This window comes from Perca flavescens, chromosome 6 (genome assembly GCF_004354835.1).
Source record: "Perca flavescens isolate YP-PL-M2 chromosome 6, PFLA_1.0, whole genome shotgun sequence".
NCBI lineage: Eukaryota > Metazoa > Chordata > Actinopteri > Perciformes > Percidae > Perca > Perca flavescens.
This window is the reverse complement of record NC_041336.1, coordinates 36,251,251-36,273,347: the sequence shown is the minus strand read 5'-3', so window position 1 is coordinate 36,273,347 and position 22,097 is coordinate 36,251,251. Positions and strand designations below refer to the sequence as shown.

Genomic DNA, 22,097 nt, shown 5'->3' with positions numbered 1-22,097 from the left:
GCTGCTGCAACCTTAAGAGTTTAGAGTCACGAAACTAAAGAAATGCTTGTTGAATTCACAAGACAGTAAAACTCTAAAAGTGTCAAACACCCATGGAGAGGCAACACAACCCCCCTGGGTTTAATCTGGAGCAAAGCCCCCAGAATACTGAGGTTCTTTACAAGAGTGCCAACAAAGCCAGTACTTCAGAAATTGACAAATCCTCCACACGGGGGCTATAAAGCTATAGTGCGTAATTTCTGCTGCCCCCATGAGGAATTCTAAGTATTGACAACTATCAGCTCCCCCCGTGTGGAGCTGATAGTCTTAATTAACTTTGTAGCAACCCATCTGGCAATGGCTTGAATGGAACGGATGCTCATTAATATCAAATAGTTACGCACTAAAGCTTTAAAAATAAGACCTTCAACAACTTCTCCAAAATAACAGGCCAGCTCGTACAAAGTCTCCAATATCTGTCCATGAACTAAGTCATACAGCCAGTGATATTGTGGATGAACCACCGCCCCCCTCCCCCCCCAGATCAGGTTCCCTCCAGCAGCCACGTTCACTGTTCGTAGGAGAAAAGCCTGTTCCTGAAGCCGAACCTCAGCCTTCCTACTAATGGCACTTTTTACTGAAACTGGCTGGAACTCCAGCACACTTTCATTAACTCTCTCCTTTATCTCCTTTACCTTTATCTATATATGTATGACTATTTAAGACCACTCTTGCAGGGCATGCCCCCCCCCCTCATATTTAAGTATATGTTTTATTGATGTCTCTATGTTTTTAGCTTTTGTTTTTAGGTTGTTGTGTGGTGATTGTTGGAGCTTGTATTGCAAGACAAATTTCCGTGTACACGGACAATAAAGTTCTCTCTCTCTCTCTCTCTCTCTCTCTCTCTCTCTCTCTCTCTCTCTCTCTCTCTCTCTCTCTAGCTTTTACTAGGAGTTGCATTGCAGGTGAAGCTGCTGAATGTGAGCCTTACAGGTTGTGTTGATGCCTCGGGTTTAGAACTGTCCGGCGCTGCTGGGGTCACACTGCAACAGGCGGACGATGGAGGGGTCGCTCTTGGCTCCTTTAATGAACTCCTCCAGAGACAGCTTACCTAAAACATATAGAGCATCGGCACAAAATGAATGACCTGCTACTTTAACAACATGCAGACGTGACGCTGCATTCCAACACATTACTAAGAGACAATGTTTCCATCTTATTGTCAAGAGAATTTTTAGCAAACTTTTAAAATGCCACAAAAAAACCCCAAATCTAAATAATAAAAATAATAATAGACTACGCAAAGCGTAGTTTGGTCACAAGTTGACGTTACGCATGGTAGTAGATTGCAAACCGGCTTGATATATCAAAGAGTTTAGAAGCTAAGTTCTTTGGCTAAATGGAGAGAGGTAGGATTGTACCAGTTGGCCACCTGTGCAGGATACAGGGTTGTGGCAGAGATATTTGTTGTCAGCGAGACAACCGTTCACCGCTGTGTATACGCGGTGTGCACGGCCATACGATTCAAACTGTTGAACAAATTCATCAATTTACCCGCCGTAGCTGAGTCACAGGCTACAGGGCACCGCAACTCCACCACGCACCTTGTGCCACAAGTGTACGGCGCCCTGGATGGGACCACCGAGCCTTCCCCCATCCGATGGATACCGGGACTATAGTCATGTGAGTTACATGTTCGCTACGTCCCAACTTTTTGGGCAAAGCTGTTTCCATTTTCTTAACTCTTTTTCGAAAAAGGCAAAAAACCACCTCAAGCGAGTGAGAAAATCTTTTTGCGAATTTTCAGAAGTTTTTATTTTGTTGTAAATGTTGCTGTTTCCATCCACATTTTCTAATGCGATACTTTAAAATGCGCATAAAAATACGTTGATGGAAACATGACTATTATTAGCTGGTTTGCTCATTCTGACTTCTCTGCTTTATAGGCTACTAGAGCTGGGACGATAGGCTTTCGTCCCGATTTGATCTTTCACGATACACAGGTGCCGATTTGATTTGTACTGCGATTTCCATTTATTGCGATTGTACAAGTATTGTGATTTGATAGTATTGAGTATTGCGATTTTCCTTTCCTTCTTTAACAAAAACAAAAGTTGAAGAATAATACACTTCTAGAGACAATATATCATGAGATATTTCTAAAAACTAATTGATTTTCTAATAAAAGAATGAAAATGACATGGCAGTCAGTCAGCCTGACATTTATTTCTTTTGTAAAGAAGTACATAACATGGATTTTCTGCATTCTCTGCTTTTGGTCTGTTTTGCCGGAAACGGATATGATGTTGTCGCCGACGGTGGTACCGTATAAACAGAAGATATTTAGGTGAACCATTGGTAAACAAATTAATAAAAAATATTGATTCTAGGAAAAAAGATTTTATTTTTAACATTTTCGCAAAATCATACATACACATATGAGAATACATTTTTGTTTGTTTAGTTAGTTAGTGCAACTCATTGGTGAGCCAAAGGGTAGGAGGCCTTTTAAATACCAGTTAAGGGTTTTGAAAGATTTTTAATAAGATGTTAGCAAAATACACATTTCAAAGGGAATCACTTATGATTCTTTGGGATTGTTCTAACAACCTGAATCAGTGCATCCTAATTGAGTTCCGTTTCTCACCAACAGGTGGCGGTGTCGAGACGGCCTCCCCTCTCAGCCTCATAACAGACAGACTCGACATGCCTCTGAACCACTCGCTCCGCACTCGTGATTCTCGTTAGAAGAAGCAAAAAGAAAGACGGCACACTTCCATGTCCAGGTCACCACACTCCCACTCACTTTGTGTTTCTGTCACTGTTCTCCCAGTTCCTCTTCCCTCCTCCTCCTTGTACCCACACTACTCACTGATTCCTGATTGTCCATCTCTCTGTTCCTCCCATCTTGTTACTCTGTCTCCTGTGCTCAGGATTATCACTGGAGGGTTTGTGCTGTATGAATGCACTCTCTGAGTATCTGCGGTACAATTGTGTGTCCGAGGTTTCTGCCTAAAAGGAAGTTTTCCTCGCCACTGTCGCACCAAATGCTTTTTGTGAATTAAAGAGTGTGTCCTAGATCTACTCTATCTGTAAAGTGGCTTGCGATAACTATTGTTATGATTTAATATTACGAATAAAATTGAATAAAATTGAACTGACTGAAGTTTGTGTAAAAAAAAAGAAATCACAGGTCAGGTGTGACGTCTGTTGTCAGTGAACTGCTGCTTCAGGCTGAAGGGCTTTTACGAGTGCCTGGTTTGTACAATGACAACAGCTGTCTGCCAGCTAACCAGGTTGCAGGGAAGAGCTGTTCAATACATTTGCAATTGAAATGCCTGTTGTGTCCCATTTCACTGAAACCAATCAATCAACCAACAAACAATAAACCAATTTTATCAAAAATATATTTTGGAGTCTTGGTGGAGAAGCAAAAGGTCACAAGTTAGAATTTATATTCAAATACCTGCTGTTTTTTCTCATCAGCATAATCATTGTGGACTTCTGTATAAATGTTTTTGGTTTTGTTATAGGTACACGCATGCACGTGCACACACACACACACACACACACACATTTTATTGACTCAAAAAGACCAACAAGGTGTCCTGAAGTAAGTTGACCATTTTTGTCTTTACCATCAATCTACTGTTAAAGCACTACCTCCATTTAAAACAGCAGCAGACGAGGATAGCCTACCATCTCTGTTGGTGTCCATCTGCCTGAAGATCTTCTCTGTCCTCTTCTCAGGCGTCGACTCGTCCTCAGGCATCTTCATCACAGAGGACACCATCTTATAGATTGCCTATAAAAAGGGACACAAGGGAGGTCGTTTAATTGGGCAATATTACACGAGAGGGTTTGATTTAACGTCTTGCGCCGAGGTCCGTAAGCATCACTGAAGTGCCAATAATATGACGTTAAATCAAACCCTTGAGTGTGATATTGCGATTATACAACAACGGTGGCCAACAAAATAAAATTACTCATATTGTGGGGTCAATTCGCTCTCAAAATTAAAACAAAAAGCAAAAGAGAGGATCTTCTAGTCCCTCCCTGTTTAGTCAGCCAGTCAACTTAAGCTAAAGTTAGCTTTTGTAGAGATTGTGGGATTTCCCAAACTGAAAAATTACCGCAAATATAAACACCAAACTGCTTTGCTAGCTCTGTTAAAACTAAGATATTTGCTGAAAAGATTTTTTTTTTCATGGATAGATTTATATACTATATTCACCCAGACCATGGTATAATCAATGATTAATCCATGGATTTCTAAACGGTTTATTTTCTAAACTTAAGGTATTGTAGCACCAGCTGTTGCCTCTAGGAACATCACAACTCTGCGGGTGTACATGGCTATCTGACTCTATCTAACTACGGATGGGATTTTGCTACCATTCATCTTTTATTTTTGAATGCTGGATCTTGAACTCATCGCTTTAATGAATGTTAACTGGATGGAGCACACTGTGGTCTAGCGACGAAGATTCACATGGATATGGACATCTTTAAAGACATTCTCTATAAACTTTTTGTCTACCTCTGTAAAAAGCTTTCTCCTTTTCTAACAGCTAATATACAAGACCATTTAGATGGATCATTTTTAAAAGGCCCCAGAATTTTCATTTAACTTCTTGGGGCGCTTTCACATCTATAGTTGGGTGGACTCGATTCGGTGGTGAAGTTGCAACATTGTTGCATTTTTCATTTGGTTCAGTTTGCTTTCATACTGCACTTTATCAAACGCACCAAACACTGTACACACGTCCTGCGTTAGAGACGGTTGCTTGTTTATTGGACAGAATATCCAAAACTCGCCGACCTTGCTGGTCTCAGAAATAATGGAGCAACACCACGTTTATAACGCTGGGGTTTTTGGATTCTGCTTTAGTGTTTCTAATATTTTAGAAGAAGGTGAACAATGAGCAGCTGACAGACAGTGAGAGAGAGATGATGTTGATGATGATGAGGACGATGATGTCACACAGACGACCAGCGATGTGTGCTCAGAACAGCTTATGGTTCTGAAAGTTATCATCCCTTAAATCATATGTAAGTCCGTAAATTGTGTGCAAGGTTAAAACTGCAGGCTAGTAAATGCTCCGTTTCTGGTTGACTTCCTGTATTTGGGTCGGATTGCATTCTCAACTGAAGTGAACTGAACTCTGGTTCACTTGGAAGCGAACTGAGACCCCCGTTTTTAAGCGGACCAAAGTTTGTGTGATCCGCACCAGACTTCGGATGAGCTTTCACACCAGCCCAAACGAACCGGACTATCCGATCAAACGCTCCAGGTGTGAAAGCAATCTCAATTAACACACCCTTTTCTACTAGAAGTTTGATCAGTTGTGGTTATTTCACATAGGGCATTTTGTGTATTTTTTTTTTTTCGTCTGTGCTCTTATTGCTGGTTTGAGGTGGGCGGGACCAAGTTGAAAAAAGGTGATGTCACATACTTCTGTGCACCAATCAGGATTTAGCTTAATCTAATCAAGCCATATTCACGCAGTCAGATGAAGCAGATTGCTTCACTTTTTAAATATTAGACTGTCATTAGATAATGGTTTTGTAAACATTTGCAAGAAAAACTTCATTCTGCCTTCATGAAAATGTTTTGTAGCACTATAGGAGGAAAATATGCGATTACGTTGTTGAAAATCGTGATAACATAATTGCTTGCGATAAATAAACATATTAAAGTGTACTCAGTTCTGTCAAATTGCTTGTTGAATGAAAAAAAAAAAAGAAATAAATTTATTTCCAACATTGTTCCAACACAAAAAGGCACCAATAAAAAAAGAATGATAATTACATTTTAAAGTGCAGTTTTCTACTCTTTCATCTAACTCAAAAAAATCCATGAGGGCAATATCGCAGACTTTCGCATTGTGTTTATTGCACAAGATGACATCGAGACAGCGATAAAAAGTGATATTGTTACATTTTATATTGGTCAAGAAACTGTATTTAATATGGACTGGACATGGACTGATACCCCATCAGCTTAATTAGGTCAGTAGTCTCGCATTGCCAGACCTTCCTCCACAGCGCTGCGGAGGAGGGTCTGGCTAGTCCACATAGCATTTCAGAATGGGAGAAAAACGTGCTCTGGTTTATTGGCATTTCTTTAAACCAATCACAATCATCTTGGGTGGCGCGAAGCGCCGGACGGAGCAACGGTGCCACTGGAAAATAGCCTCGGGAAGGAACTTGTTTTGGTGGAACGTTCAAAAGTAGTTTTAGTCGTTCAACAGAAAACTCAGATTGGACAGATAGTCTAGCTAGCTGTCTGGATTTACCCTGCAGAGATCTGAGGAGCAGTTAACCATAGTCCTCACAAATCCACCGGAGGTTAGAACGCCAACACAAAGGAAGAGGAAGGTGACGGACATCTGGCTGAAAATGAGAAACATCCGGAGGATCCTCCGGTGGCATCTGAACAATCCCATAAATGAAACGTTGTTGATATAGACAATAAGATCAGTATCTGTGCAGATACCGGGCCATCATATCAGATAGGTACAGACCCGGTCCAGACTACAGAGACTGCTACACTGTTGTGCGATTATATTTTCATGGTTTAGGCAGGCAGGGGTGGAGACAAACATATGCACATACATCACCCGGTACAGACTATTTATCAGTGTTGTGTTTTCCCTGCTCGCGGTTGCATTGCAGGCTGTTTGGCAGTAAACAGTGAAATCCCAGCCCACTCTCTCTGTCTCTAATAAGGAGGCAGATTTGAGGGGAATGGGAGCTGACATGTGAACAGAGGAGGGCTGATTGTGATTACAGTGCATTGGGAGCTTTGAATAGGTGCTGGTTATGCCTCCTATTACACAGTAGCAGGGCGGCTCAGCTCCTTGGTCGACGGTTGTGAGTGTTTAGTACATTTAGCCAATATTACATGATGGGGATTTAGCTGTTGGTCTAATCTAGAGCAATGCCGGGAATAAGCTTAAATTTCTAAATCCTAAAACTACAAGCAACCAATAAAAAGTGAAACGATCTGGAGCTTATAGCCCTCTCAATATTCCCGACTACGCACAGTGCTGTGAACACAGTTCGAGCCAAAGAGAGACAGAGGAATATACTTATTCCTTTGTGCCAAAAGGCACACTGTTGCACTGGGCAACACACACACACACACACACACACACACACACACACACACACACACACACACACACACACACACACACACACACACACACACACACACACACACACACACACACAATCCTAAATACAAATTGAAAACATAAAGTAACATCTAAGGAATAACATAATTCTTCATCATCTTATCTTTTCCAAACATTAATTTTATGTGAGCAGGAAATTACAAATAATTATGTATCCACTAAAATAAACACAATGCATGATCAGTTATATTTCAAATACAAATCATCCTATATTACTACTTAAAAACACTTTCTCTAGTAACTCTCTCTGTAAAACAAAAAAAGCTGGTTTCTGTTACTATTACTGATGTGTGTTTACCACAAAAGCAATATTTAGTTACATCTGGGTCATCGTATTTAGTAAAGCTTGAGAGCAACATATGATGGATAGGCCCACAGGATAGCGGGATAGATATCATGTGACTCAAGGAGAGAGTGATGATGAATGGCAGCCAAACATCTTTTCGCAATTATAACATGGCGGAACGGAGAGTTTTCGCTTGGCAGCTCCTGGGGTCTGTTAGGTGGCAAATTTAATTGTGTCAACGTAGTAAGCTGGATCCATATTGAAATCACATCAATTGGTCTTTATTGTGTTACAAAGTGGCATGTAATTAATGGAAAAAATTATGGTGTGCGGCAAACAAAATGATGTATTACAGCCGTTATATACTAGACGCATCCAATGCATAGACAGTATATAATGGACCAATAGACCCCGTTGCTCTGGACGGAGACCAGCGAAGGCTATTAGAAGCACTTTTCCGGTGATCTCTTGCTTTACTGAGCAGCCTCCAACTGAGAGAGACAACGTAAATGTGACGTGAGCAACGTGTCTGAAAGTTGTAAGTCTTCTGGTAGCTGTGCCAAGAGAAATCTCAATCATTCCCAATCTTACAGAGACGGAGAGTGTAGGTATATGTAAGGAGATAACATGGGCACAGGCTAATTATTGCTAACTAACATGCTAGTTAACATTAGTAATTAAACCTAAACAGCTAATTTAAGTCGAAACTGCCTGCGAGCTTCTCCTGTACTATACGTGCGACAGTAAGTCACTTGGTTATGACACAATCGTTAGCCTATTTTTACAAAAACGTCTGCTACGGAGCCATAACGTGAGGTACAAGGTAATGGAGCCTTTTATACATTGTCGTGTTTCTTTAGAAATAAACAATGGACAAATAGAGTCTTTAAACGCTTCAGATGTAAAGTTATTCGCAGTCAAGTGACGTAAAAAAAAATGGCGGCCAGTGTAATGCTAACAAGAGGTGATCGCTTTGTAGCAACAAAATGGCGCCATTGGAGGTTCACGTCCTGAAGCGAAGCTTACCCCCTTGATTCAAGGTGGCGCATGACATCGTGACGTCAAAATGATATAATATCCGTCCGGCGCGTCTGATTTATGGCGCGCGAGCCGAGGTCGTGAACGGCTCTTTTTTTTCAGCGGCGCGCGACAAAGCGGAAACAGGAGGCCTGAATGAGTACGCCGACAACCGGATGCCAGGACTCTCTGAGTGACTACTGGTCTCTCTGGTAAACTTACTGGGTTACGATGAGTTCTTTTATGGTGAATGAAAGGCTTGATCCGACGAAGTAACTCACTGAATCAAATTGAAGCATTGACGTTAATGCTGCTGCCAGTTCTGCCGTTGTTTACCTTTTCCTTCTTCTTCTAGTCAGTAGAAAGAGCAACGTTGGTAACATTTGCTCATTAGCGCCACCGCTGTTCAGGAGAAGACTGCAACTAGTGTCGCGAGCACCAGCGCAGGTTAAATACTCAGACTCATGACGTCACATATGCACGCGCCAGCTCGGCTGCGGTTACTGTAAAACAAGCTTTAGGAGTATAATTCTGTGACATTGTATGATTTATAATTGCTCTCTAATATATCATATGGTGTTTCCGGAAGTTTCCCGTGTTTTGCCAAAAAATTGAGCAGATTTCTCGTTAGATATAGTTGGGATAATGCATAGACTGTAAAAATAATGGACGGAGCTTCGGGGTCTGAAAAGTGAATCCAATGGAGAAGTGACCTAAACTTGTGTTCTATCTAATTTCCTGCAGGGGGCGACTCCACTGGTTGCAAAAAGAAGTCCGCTTGTATGGAAGTCTATGGGAAAATAACCCTACTTCTCACTTCATTTATTACCTCAGTAAACATTTTCATAATGAGTTTATGGTCTCAATTGCTAGTTTCAAGTCTTTTTTGATTACAGCATTATGGTCAATTTGTAAATTATGGTCCCATTTATTTTAAAATTGACACAAAGCAGGGGTTGCTTTAGTATCGTGGCTACACGCCGACTTGTTAATCAGGACAGAGGCAATGCGTATCCATGGCACTGTGTACGTTAACATTCATTTTTGAGTGTTTTTGTCTTAAGGTTTGACCCTCTCACTGTGTTTTAACTTGAAATGCCTAAATGTTCTTGTTCAGCATTCTTCCAACCAAGCTAGCTAGCTCGTGCTAGCGTAGCTGGTAAATTAAGGTAAAGTTTACCAATTTTCTGTGTACTGCTGAATGGCGCCAGTACCCAGAGGTCTGTGTTTACCTGCCAGTAATTCTCCGCTGGATGACTCGCTTCAGAGGGGTTGAAAATCTTAACTTTTCCTCTTTAGCGTTTAGCTTAGCACCATTGCAAACATAAACAACACTGGCTTGGCCTCGTAATCCTCCTCAGCTCCAAAACAAGATGGCAACGGCCAAAGAGCCAAACTCAAGGCTTCAAAATGGCAGTCCACAAACCACTGCTTATTATTATTTTTACAGTCTATGGAATAATGTAAGCACACAACTAAGCAAATATATATAACTATAGTTGTTTTTAGACATTGTAATGCAGAAACATTGCATATTATATCTTTAACTATATATCTGTGACTCTTTTAACAAAAAAAAAGATTCATGTCTTCAGTAGGAACCAATAGGCCTGGTCTGAGTGCCACAGACAGGATTGGGAAGTCAGAAAGTATTGAGAAACGAACTAACACACTTTGGTCATCTCCTGGGATTTTTTGATAGTTTGAATAAATATAGAATAACACCAGCCTTATCCTTTACCACAGCCAGTCTTTAGATAGCATATCTGAGGCGGTTAAAATATCAGGCAGAGTAACTCTCCTGCACTAAAAGTAAAGCCAGTGTTATTTAGGTTTGATCCTTTCTTTCCCTGTGTCCACAGACCACAACCGTTGTCCTAATTGGTTGTGTCTTTCTATTTTCTTCTTCTTCACACATGACACCCTGTCAGCTGGTTGTATCCACTTGTTAGAATCAGAGTCAGGTTTACTGCCAAGTAGGTTTTTCACACACAAGGACTTTGCCCTGGTGTTTTGGTGCATAACAATACATATACTAAGAGCAAACAAAAACAAAAGTACTGTAAAAGTCAAGAAACAAATATGAAATAGAAAGTTGTTAAGACTTATTTACACCGACGGAGCCAGCTGAGCACTGTCTGAGTCGCCCTGCAGTAATAAGCACACATACACAACATGCACACAGTGCCGTGCTCACCCTCACACAAAAGATGAATACGTTTCCTACGGCGACTCTATCCGCCTGAGCAGTAATATATTCATCTAACCTGCTATTCTGTTCAATCACACTGAATTACCAGTATGAATGCTCTTCTTTTTTGTCCATCGAGATGAACTTCCCGCTGTGCCAGTCTGCTCTGCTGATAGTACCCGATTTCAGATGAAAGGTAGACAGAGGTTAGATATCAACTATTGGCAAGTGCATGAGACACTTTTATCTTTTTCCCGAGTTCAGAGTTAGTCATTATCTGAAGAAGATGATCCAGGCTGGCTGTGATCCATCTCATTCAATTACTCCCACAGCAAGGCTAATTATGGGCATCACCAGCATTTACACACTCTCTGCACGAGAGAACATTAGCTAGCTGGAGTGAGCCGCAGCTCTTACTCACCACAGCAAATGGAGATCTGTGAATAGAGAACATGAAGACCACTGTGGGGGGAATGACAGGGTCTTGCGTGAAGCATTTAAAGGTGATGGTCACAATAATACCGGTGTGGTGGACAATATCCCTTACAGAGAGAATACAAAAAGAAAATGGCTTGTGTGACCGCTTGATGATAATAGGACCAAGGATGAGGAAAACAGTAAACACACACAGTACATGAAACACGTGTATAGTTTGCTTTACCAGCGCATGTAGTGTGCTTGTAGTGCCTACAGTTCACAAATGTTGGCGGGCGTCTGCATGGGCAGATGACGAAATTGACATCACATCAGATCCTGGTTGTATATACGAGTGCAGTGCCTGTTTGGAGCGTGTGCCTGTTAAGCACTTTGGTCAACTGAGGTTGTTTTTAAACGTGCTATATAAATAAAAATTTTATATTTTTTCTCCACAACTTTACTTTACTGTGTAAATTCTCACAAACAACATGCGTCACAAAATCCAGTTCTAAAACACTTGGTTTTCAGTATTGCTGCTTGCAGCTTTGCCAGTTGGCGTGCCCGTTCAAAGTGTTCTTGAGAACCACTCATCCGATGGTAAATGGTAAATGCACTCCATTTATATAGCGCCTTTCTTTGTTACCGGACAAAGCACTTTACAATTTGCCTCTCATTCACCCATTCACATACACCGATGGTGGCGATGCTGCCAGGTAAGGCGCTGGCCCACTACATGATGCTCGCTGCTGCTCCTCAGTCAAAAGTGACCGAGAGAGTTGACTATGGCGGCCGGAAGAGAGAAAGACCGAGAGAATACTGGCGTCTTTTGTCACTAAGTTGGCAACACTGCAGAGGTGGGTGACTTGGAACAAGAACAGTCAGTCAGCCAAATGCAGAGAGGAAGTCGACAGACATGAGGACAGATGAATACTGTGTGCTTCTGTATGTGTCTGAGACAGAAAGAGAGAAACTGAGATGGACCGGGGCTCTTTCTAAAATTGCACTTCAGCAATGAGAAATGGCACTGTCTAATCTAATGAGTAAAACACAGAGCTCCTGCATCTGCATTTCAAAAGACATAATCAAACTTGAGTTTGTACAATACTGCTTTTTGCATGCATGTCAGAAGTCTGAACCCTTAAGAAACTGCAGCTAATTAACATCTGTGACATAAAAAGAAAGAAATGTGCTAAACAATGACAAATGCACTTACACTCATTCCTTCATTAAGGCAGAACTATCAAGTTTTCAACGCTCCTTTTATGACTTTTAACTGATGAGCCTTGCACACAGCCAGACATGAGCGACTGATTCATAGCTTTCTATTCTTTTGCCCTTGGAAACTTTTACTGGAAAGTGGGCAGAGGGTTTATGTTGTCTAGTGACAGGCTGAAGTCTGAATCACTGAGCTTTCCTCCCACTTTCTTTGTGTTGTAATTTTAAACTCTGGTGGATTTGTGAGGACTGTGTCCTCGACTAAAGATATTCTTAGTCGACTAACACTTATACGATTTTGTCGACTAATCGATTAGTTGATTTAATTGACAGAGCTGTGCTCTTTGAGAGGTGGTTAAGACTAGAAAAGCACAATATAAATGTAGTTAATTAACCATCTGTAAAACTGAGTTTCTCCACAATTAATCCTGCAAAAGCACCACTTTAAATCTTGTGTTTACCATAAATGTGCTCAGAAGTTTCTTGGAAATGAGTAATTAAGCATGAATTAGCATAAAAAAGGACTTACCAACTAAAGAAATCTTAGTCGACTAAGACCAAAACGATCGATTAGTCGGCTAATCGACTAAGAGGTGGCAGCCCTAGTTAACTGCTCCTCAGCTCTCTGCAGGGTAAATCCAGACAGATGCTAGACTATCTCTCCAATCTGAGTTTTCTGTTGCACGACTAAAACTACTTTTGAACGTGCACGTTCCACCAAAACAGGTTCCTTCCCGAGGCTATTTTGCAGAGGCACTGTGTCCGGTGCTTAGCACCACCCAAGATGATTGTGATTGGTTAAAGTTTTTCTCCCATCCCGAAATGTTGTGTAGATTAGCCGGACCCTCCTCCTACAGCTACTTTACCATTCTACAGGCCTAAGCTCAAGCAAATAAAAAATGTTAGTGAAAACTTTTGAAAACAAGTTTCAACGTTTGAGGACGTTTTTGTCTCCCGATCACAGTCCCGCTACTGTCCAGCATGCAAACCTCAGTACCAGAACCAACGTTACCCAAAATATTCTCTAAATCAAATCAGGACCCGACCTGACCCGTGATTGTGGGGGGGGGGAAGAAATAAATGTCAAAACTATACATAAATAAAACAAAGTAAGATACATGCAGATTGCAAATGCAGGAGCATGTTTTTAGTGATCACGTTCACTAGCTCAGACCAACTTTCATGTGGCTACATTTATGTTTAAATTCATCTGATGCTGCACATAACTGATTTTGGGGCTTTTGTACACACAAATCGACCCAATTTTTTTTATTTGTTTGTTTAATATTCAGACATAAATACATAATGCTGATGCCCAGTAAGGAGGAGGATATACTGTGGTGTTGAGTGACTGATGGAGGTTTGCATGAAACAGCTACGTAGTTTACGTTGCTATGGACGCATTGTTCCAACAGTATAGGTGGAATGGACTATATTTTTTAGCGTAAGCAATACAATAGTTGTTTCCAGTTTCTTGTAAAAGTTTTTCTGTTCACACAAAGAAGTCAGTCAACTTCCTGGTCAGACAAATCGTACACATCAAATATCAAAATCAAATTTAGTGGCCTGTTTAGTGGCCTTTTTTATCACCTATTTTTGACTTTATATATTTTTTTTGACGCATTAAATGAAAACGTTTTTTCGTGTTGGATTGTTAAATTAATAACGACAAAGAAATCATTTTTAAATTTCTGATTTTGGATTCCCAATTGAATGTGAAAACACCAAATGATACACTGATAGAGCTTCCTCCCTGCATGGAGCACAGCTGTATGTCCTCCTGTTCTTAAAATGCCAGCACTGTTTTTCCTAGTCTCATAAAGAGTGTGTTATGGATACAGTGTCAAAACTGTTAATATAAATGTTTAACAATCCCTGCCCTGGCTAATATTACAGTTAGTGTGTGTTTGTGTGTGTGGCCCCTTAAGGATAATTCAGAACTGACTGCCTCACAATCACAGACACTACCATGTGATAGAAACTTTGTTCCTGTTAGTGGAAGTTTCTGTCCTGTTTTTGCATTTTACTGTTTTAGACACTCAGATCTTTTGTTAGACATATATATTAGGGGTGGGGGAAAAAATCGATACAGCATAGTATCGCGATATTTCTCGTGGCAATACTGTATCGATACAAAGGCGCCAAGTATCGATCTTTTATTATTTAAATTGCACATCAGAATTTAACTTTTTGGTAGTATAATAATAAAATCAATTGCTTATTCAGTCCACCAGATGGCGCTGTTTGTTTTCTGGTGAGGTCAGCGGGGTGACTGTCAGCGTGCAGGCGGATGTAGATAAAATAAACATGGCAGCGTCAGAGAAAGAAATCAGAAATGCACCATCTGCGTTTAAATCAAGTGTTTGGACTTTTTTCGGATTTTTTAACAAGGAGGGGAGAACTGAGATGGATATGAGACATGGGATTTGCAAGGAGTGTCGTATGCAAATAAAATACTCAGGGAATACCACAAACATGAGGGCTCATCTCACACGCCACCATCCAGAGTTAGCGTTAGCCGAGGACGGTAAAGCTAATGCTAAACCAGCTCCGCCAAAAAAACCAACCAACACTGGACACACTTAGCTTGACAAAGCTACCTCCCAATTCAGAGCGAGCTAAGAAAATAACTCAAGCCATCGCCTACTTCATGTGCAAAGACCTGCGTCCTTACAACGTTGTGGAAAAATGAAGGATTTTGTCATTGCTAAAAACACCGGAACCAAGGTACGTGACTCCGTCGCTACCGCTTTTTTGTACTCATTTTAATTGTAAAAATACCTGTAGTAGCACAGCAGTGCATACCTGTTGGTATTACAGTCTAGTCCACCTTAATTAAAAATGCAAACAGTTCAGTTTGCCAGGTGTATACAACATTTATAACATGTTCATTAAAGTGCTGGTTAGTTAGTCAGCTTGACAGTCACATTTTACAGCAATAAAATTCATGTGAGATGAACAAACAGATGTTGACAAAGTTTTCCTTTGGGGACATAATAATGAAGTTGGAAAAAAGGTAATAAATTGCAATATATTGCAGAATATCGCAATATGTTTAAAATCGCAATAATATCGTATCGTGACCTAAGTATCGTGATAATATCGTATCGTGGTACCTCTGGTGATTCCCACCCCTAATATATATGCAGTTTTAATATGTGGTATTTGCCTCCACGCACACTCACCTGAACAATCTCCAGCATCTCAGATTTACTGATGTACCCATTTCCATCCAGGTCGTACATACTGAAAGCCCATTTCAACTTCTGCTCCAGCTTGCCACGTGACGTCACACTTAGTGCGATGATAAACTCCCGAAAGTCTATTGTCCCGTCGCCGTTAGCATCGAATGTGCGAAAGACATGCTCGGCGAACTTGGAAGCGTCTCCGTAGGGGAAGAAGTTACCGTAGATCTTCTTGAACTCCTCCATGGAGAGGTTCCCGCTGGGACAGTCCCTCAGGAAGCCCTTGTACCACTCCTGGATCTCGTGCTCGGTGAAGTCAGTGCTCTCCAGGAGGTCCTGCATCACCTCAGGACGGAGCTTGCTGTTCTGCTTCCCCATGTCTGGCGGTCCGCTCGATTACTCGGCTCACAGCTGGGAGAGAGAGGGGGGTGAGAAGGTTTGGTTTTAGGATAGGATAAACACCAACACACAATTTAAAGTCCAATATACTGTAGTACCCAATTCAATACTTTTTAGGCACCGACCGAATTGCCTGTAAAAGTATCAAAAAATGCCTTGTCATTTAATACCCAATTTCAATCCCTAAGGCAGAGATCTTCAACAAGTGGTCTGGGACCCCAAGAGGGTCCTCAAAGTTACTACAGGGGGGCCACCAAATTATTAATTTTCACCGCCAGTTTTGTTGTCATTACTTAGAATTCCTTATGGGAGAGACAGAAACCACGCACTATAGCTTTAAAAAAAACCATTGAAGACCCCTGCCCTAAGGAGGAAATCTTATTGGAGTCAGTGAGCCAATAAGCATGCAGCATGCTTCTACCAAGATCTAACAAGGTCTATGATTGGCTGTCTAACTATACGCTATATACAGACCATGCAGGAAAAGCTCTACGTTACACAGAGACGGGGCTCATGTAGTAGGAGCTGAAAACGAAATAAAAAGATTTGTGTCGTAATGTGTAATGTTGTCATTTCTTTTTGTTAAAATTTTCATAAAATTGGTATCGAAAAAAGATACCAGAGCCCTGGATTTTTAAACAACTCACGCTTGTTTATGATAATGTTAAATGAATAGTTCAAACGTTTGTCAGGCTCCATGATCAATGCTTATGTGATCAGTTTAAGATCCATTTAAAGTTTCAGTGTGCGACTGGTGACAGCCGATTAAGGTGGCAGACTGATGGCTCTTGGATGGAAAGTGCATCATCATACGGTTACTCTTACAATATTTCAGAGAAAAATCACCACGTGTATGCTGAGCCTCATTTTATGTTTCCCTGCAGTAAACGTTACTCAAAGTAGGAATGAGGGCATATTTTTGAATTCAATTTAGAAAAAGGGGAGATCAGTAATTGGTTCCACTTAGGCCTGAATCTGAAGATGATTAGGGCCACATGTGAACATTTTATTTAAGTTCTGACTTTAATCTCAGAATTCTGACTTTAAATTCAGAACTCAAATACACTTTTGTATGCATCAACCACCAGACTAAGCCAAAGACACAGCTGCTGTGTCCTCAAGCTACCGAGGTATGAACCAAAAATGTAATCAACCCTTCTTTTCAGAATTTATGTTTATCAGGACTAAAAATCACTTTCTTTTTACAAACTGTTGGAACTTTCCATGGAAAGCAGCACTGTGTACTGTGTGCCATATGCCCAACACAGGTTTAATTAGTCTCTCAACAAACATCATTCAGATTCATAAACTCTTGAGAAACAATGTCTCGATTCTTTTCCTGGAACTGCCGTATCAGGGTTGTGTGTGTAGTGTAGATCTTTATGAACATGATAACACTTTATAATCCCCGTTTGCAGTCGATTTCAATGTTCATGTAATAAAACACCTTAATGAACAGATGTTACATTTACTGTATTTATGTTTGACTAGAAACTATTAAATGTTCCATAGATCCATTACTCTAGTTAGTTTATGACAGAACGGACAGAAATTGATGAGTAGTGTAATGAAATCATTCTAATCATATCTTTTTTTCATAGACTGTGTAATTTCATAATGCCTCTTTTTATCACATCTTTGTTCACCAAGACAAACAGGGCAGTTATGTGATTGGCTAATTTACATTTTGAAATAAAACTGCTCAATGAAATAAAAATGTATATATAGTAATTAAAACCAGACCAAATAATGTTTCATAATTAAAATGATATTGGGTTATTTCACAATGTCTTTGGTACATAAATTGTCTATTTATCTGCATGATTATTTATCTCAAGTCTTATATATTTATTTAACAGTTGTTTTGGTGGACCATGTGTACGTTCAAAAGTAGTTTTAGTCGTGCAACAGATAACTCAGATTGGAGAGATAGTCTAGCTAGCTGTCTGGATTTACCGTGCAGAGATCTGAGGAGCAGTTAACCATAGTCCTCACAAATCCACCGGAGGTTAGAACGCCAACACAAAGAAAGAGGAAGGTATCGGACATCTGGCCGAAAAGAAGGACATCCGGCGGAATTTCCAGCAGTAACGGAGCAATCCCCGGAAGTGAAACATTGTGGATATAGACTAGGCAAAAAGTGATGAGAGCCACAGTGGAAGAGTTCGGAGTCCATTTTATATCTGCCCTTTTGGTGAAATAAACAGGAAGTGGCTTGCCCTGGTTGTGAGATTGTGCTCATAATACAGTAACCATGCTCTTTTTGTGTTTCTGAGTTTAAACCGTACATGCTAATATTTTAATATTGTGTCATAAGCTTTTATGCAAAATACAATTCTAAGAACCAAACACGTTCGAAATGATTTGTAATTTCCTTAACATACTTTATCTCTTATGTGTTTAGATTGTATGTATTTACTGTATGTCCAGTATGTATTCAGCCCTGTAAGCCTTAATATGGCCTTGACTCTGAAAAGTCTCAGGAAATGAGTCACTTGTGTACTCAAAACTACCTAGCAAGGTCCTTGAATATAACTGCGCTATAGGAAACCATAGGAAATGAAAACAACTGCTGTAAGTTTATTTCTCACATCCTTAGCAGGTTATCTACAGTGTCCGGTTGACTACTACAATCTCATAGAAAGAAATAAGAAAAAGAGTGAGAACTCAAACTTTAAATCTACCAACATCAAGTCAAATCATGGCAGGTACTAAAAAAAAAACAGACCTCCTACACTCAAGGTTTAACCAAGGCTACTGAGTAGATATTCCACAATGTAAGTAAGCATATTTGAGAAGTGATAACTTATCAGATTATTGAATTATCTACTCTCAGAGTGCCCTAAAACACTGTAATCACCAGCCAGGTGGTTAATGCTACAGAACAGCGTTTACATGTCTTTTGGTAAAAATGATGATAAAAACGGCTTTGATGTCTGGGTGGGACAGAATCATAATCAAGAGGAGCAATCACTTCTTTAGTGGCACACAAATTAATGGAAGAATGATTTTTGTAGGGAATTATGTTTGACATTCTCCTTTGTTTACACACTGAGCACAGCAAAGAACTGCTTAGCATTTAAACAGCAGCATATTGAAACATGTGGGAAGGGGAGATAACCCAAAAGTAGATAGCAAAATTTAACAAGCCGCACATATATCACTAAACACAAGATAACCTGGAGACTAGAATCCAGAGTAACCGAAGGGGAAACAGTCTCAGATTATCTTTGATAATGTTTAAAAGTAGCTGTGTTTCTCCTTCTTATCGGGTCTCCAGCCTTGCAAACTGTTGGCTGGTTGGTTTGTGTACAGCAACCATAGCAACGCACAGAGCTGACCATAAGCCTGTGCTAAAAACCCAGATTGAGACACATTTTTCAAATGCGCTGCATACATGTCCAAAGAATGCCTCTAAAACCCGAATAATACCGGAATATCCCACGTCGTAATCGGAAAATGATATATTCGGAAAAAGGCCTTATTCGGAATATCCAACCGGAATATACTGTTTACATGACCTGTATCAAATTCGGCATATTGGTGTGAATGTAAACATACTCAATGAGTTCTCTGCACCAAGTCTTTGGCAGCAATTTTCGAATGCCAATTTTCGGATGCCATTCAAAGAAATTTAATTAGTTGTTACTTTCAGGAGGTTTTATCCATGTTCGCTATAGTGTATTCTGTTTTTCCACTTCCCTTTCAGTCTTCTTTTCCCAAATATTTTTGAAAAGCAAGGCACGAAAAAAAGTAGGCAAACCAAGAAATGACAAAGACAAGGCCTTCAACATTAAATGAAAGAGCATCAAAGGCTTATAAAATAAAGTTAATTAATTCTAGAGCTGGGCGATATGGAGAAAATCAAATATCACGATATTTTTGGCCAAATACCTCGACATTGATACCGCAACGATATTGTAGTGTTGACTCTTGGTGCTTTTACAAAATATTTACACAATGAGATTTTAGATAAATAATCATCAGTAATGTGGATATAATGACTAAGTGGGTGAAGACAAATAATAGAACAGCTAGAACAGTCGGGTAAGTTCAGAAAATGACATCACTTTACTGTCATGCGGCCTTTAAAACCAGGAAAAGACAACACTTATGCCATATTAGTAACTATATCTAGTCTCATATCACGATATTGATATATTATATCAATATATTGCCCAGCTCTAAGTAATTCAAAGACCTTTGGGTGAGTTTGTTATGGGCACAAGTAGTCCTCTGTCCTATAAAACTACATAACTGAAGGTTTGGTTTTGAAAGTTAAAAAACTCTGACATTATGGCAATTGCCGCACTGACTACCGTTTAAAGTGCTACTACAGCAACTGACCCTCAGAGTGATTACACTTCAGTCTATCACCAGGCTCCTCACTAATGGAATCCATAGCCATGACCCTGTCTACTGCTAAAACACACACACACACACACACACACACACACACACACACACACACACACACACACACACACACACACACACAGCTCCGTCACCTGTTATGATACACTCCATTTCCAGTCTGTACACATAAGTTTGTACACACACAAACATAGTGATGAAACCACTCTTCTGCTCCTGAATGAATGTCAGATAGCGTTGGAAGGCTGCTTTCTCACAGCTGGGCCTGGAGGAGTGGTAAATCTAAACATTTACTCTCCAAAAACAGGCAATCTGACAGTCTCAGCTCACTTTCCACATCAACGGGCCAGGTAGGATCAGATGAGATAATAGGAGAAGTGTCAACTGGTTCACAAATTCAGTTCTGTTTATTCACACAGCTACTTTGACCACCATATCAATCACTTTTATCCAAATTTAGCTGGGAACGGCAAGTCTGAAGAGGGGGTTTTAAGGGCCTTTTTGAATGCTGACAGTATGGGTGGTTCGGAAGTGAGTTCCACAGAGAGGGGACGCCGACTGAAAACGCCCTGTCACCCCAGGTTGGCCACTTGGTCCTGGAGATTTGCAGAAGGTTGGCATCAGCAGACCGGAAGCTTGGCACAGACCCCTCCAGTCGCCTCTCCGTCAGCTCCACAAAATGTATGCTCAATTGTCTATTTCAGGCGTCTTTGTCAGGCCAAGGAGCTACCTACCTACCTTACAATAATTTGGTGCCCCCCCTTGCAGCAACTCTGAGGACCCCCTAGGGGTCCTGGACCCCCTGTTGAAGATCTCTGGTCTATTTTACAAAATATTAATTGTACTTTATGTGGTTAACGATGGATGGCGATGGCACGTGGCTATGAGTTGCTCATCAGGATAGGGAAATAAAATTGCCAGCTGGCAGGTCGAGGTTTTCAAATGTAGGTCGAGTAAACACAGAGGAAAAGGTGAAGATGGCTATCAGCTACCACCTATGGCTACGATCCCCCCTACGTGGACAAGCAAGCACTGAGGAAAGAGTATTTGAACAGAGTATTTTGAAAGAGTATCTCTACTGGCTAACCAGTGCGCAGGCGTTACACGGTGAACACAAAGTACAGCGGAGGCTGATGGGAATGTCATAGCAATCCATCCAACAGCTGTCAAGACATTTCAATCAAAACCGAAAATGTCAACCTCATAGTGGCATCCTCTATTCACAAATGTCTGTACAAAATGTAATGGCAATCCATCCAACAGTTGTTGAGATACTTCGGTCTGGAACAAAGTGGTGGACGGACTGACCGACATTACCAAACACACACACACACACACACACACACACACACACACACACACACACACACACACACACACACACACACACACACACACACACACACACACACACACACACACAGCTAGCGTGGATGTAAAAAAGTCTGAAAGCCCTTTACTATGAAGTAGCTACTAGAAGTGCTGCAAAGGAGAAAATCAAGAGACTTTAAAGTGTCAAGGAAAAGGAAAGTATGTGGCAATGTAGAAACAGATGCACTTATCTAATAAATAGTAATAACAGTTTAGATATAACATTCCCAGTGAACGCTATGTTCTTCAACTTTAATAACTAAGTAAAGACATGAATATAGAATTTACTCATTTGTGTGACTTTGTGTTCATAATCCCACACCAGTTTTTTGTGCATTTCCGCTAAAGTTCAGAAAAAGTAAGAGCAACTGGGCTGTGCAATGTGATTGGCCGATTGATTCGTACAAAGCAGTTTGTTTGAAGCAGGCAGATGCTTCCACTGTTCCTGTGTCTCATCCACT

At 40.5% G+C, this 22,097-nt stretch overlaps 1 protein-coding gene across 2 annotated transcripts in view; it reads right to left on the bottom strand.

The window, feature by feature from the left end:
- Nucleotides 1-22,097, bottom strand: part of LOC114557751 (neurocalcin-delta A) — a 97,349-nt gene that overhangs the window by 1,664 nt on the left and 73,588 nt on the right. For both annotated transcript variants that reach the window (XM_028581402.1, XM_028581403.1), the window contains 3 exons: nucleotides 15,493-15,903; nucleotides 3,679-3,784; nucleotides 971-1,090 (listed from right to left, as the gene is read on the bottom strand). In XM_028581402.1, the coding sequence (XP_028437203.1) occupies nucleotides 993-1,090; nucleotides 3,679-3,784; nucleotides 15,493-15,870 (582 nt within the window). In that variant the 5' untranslated portion in view covers nucleotides 15,871-15,903 and the 3' untranslated portion in view covers nucleotides 971-992. The remainder of the gene's footprint in view (nucleotides 1-970; nucleotides 1,091-3,678; nucleotides 3,785-15,492; nucleotides 15,904-22,097) is intronic.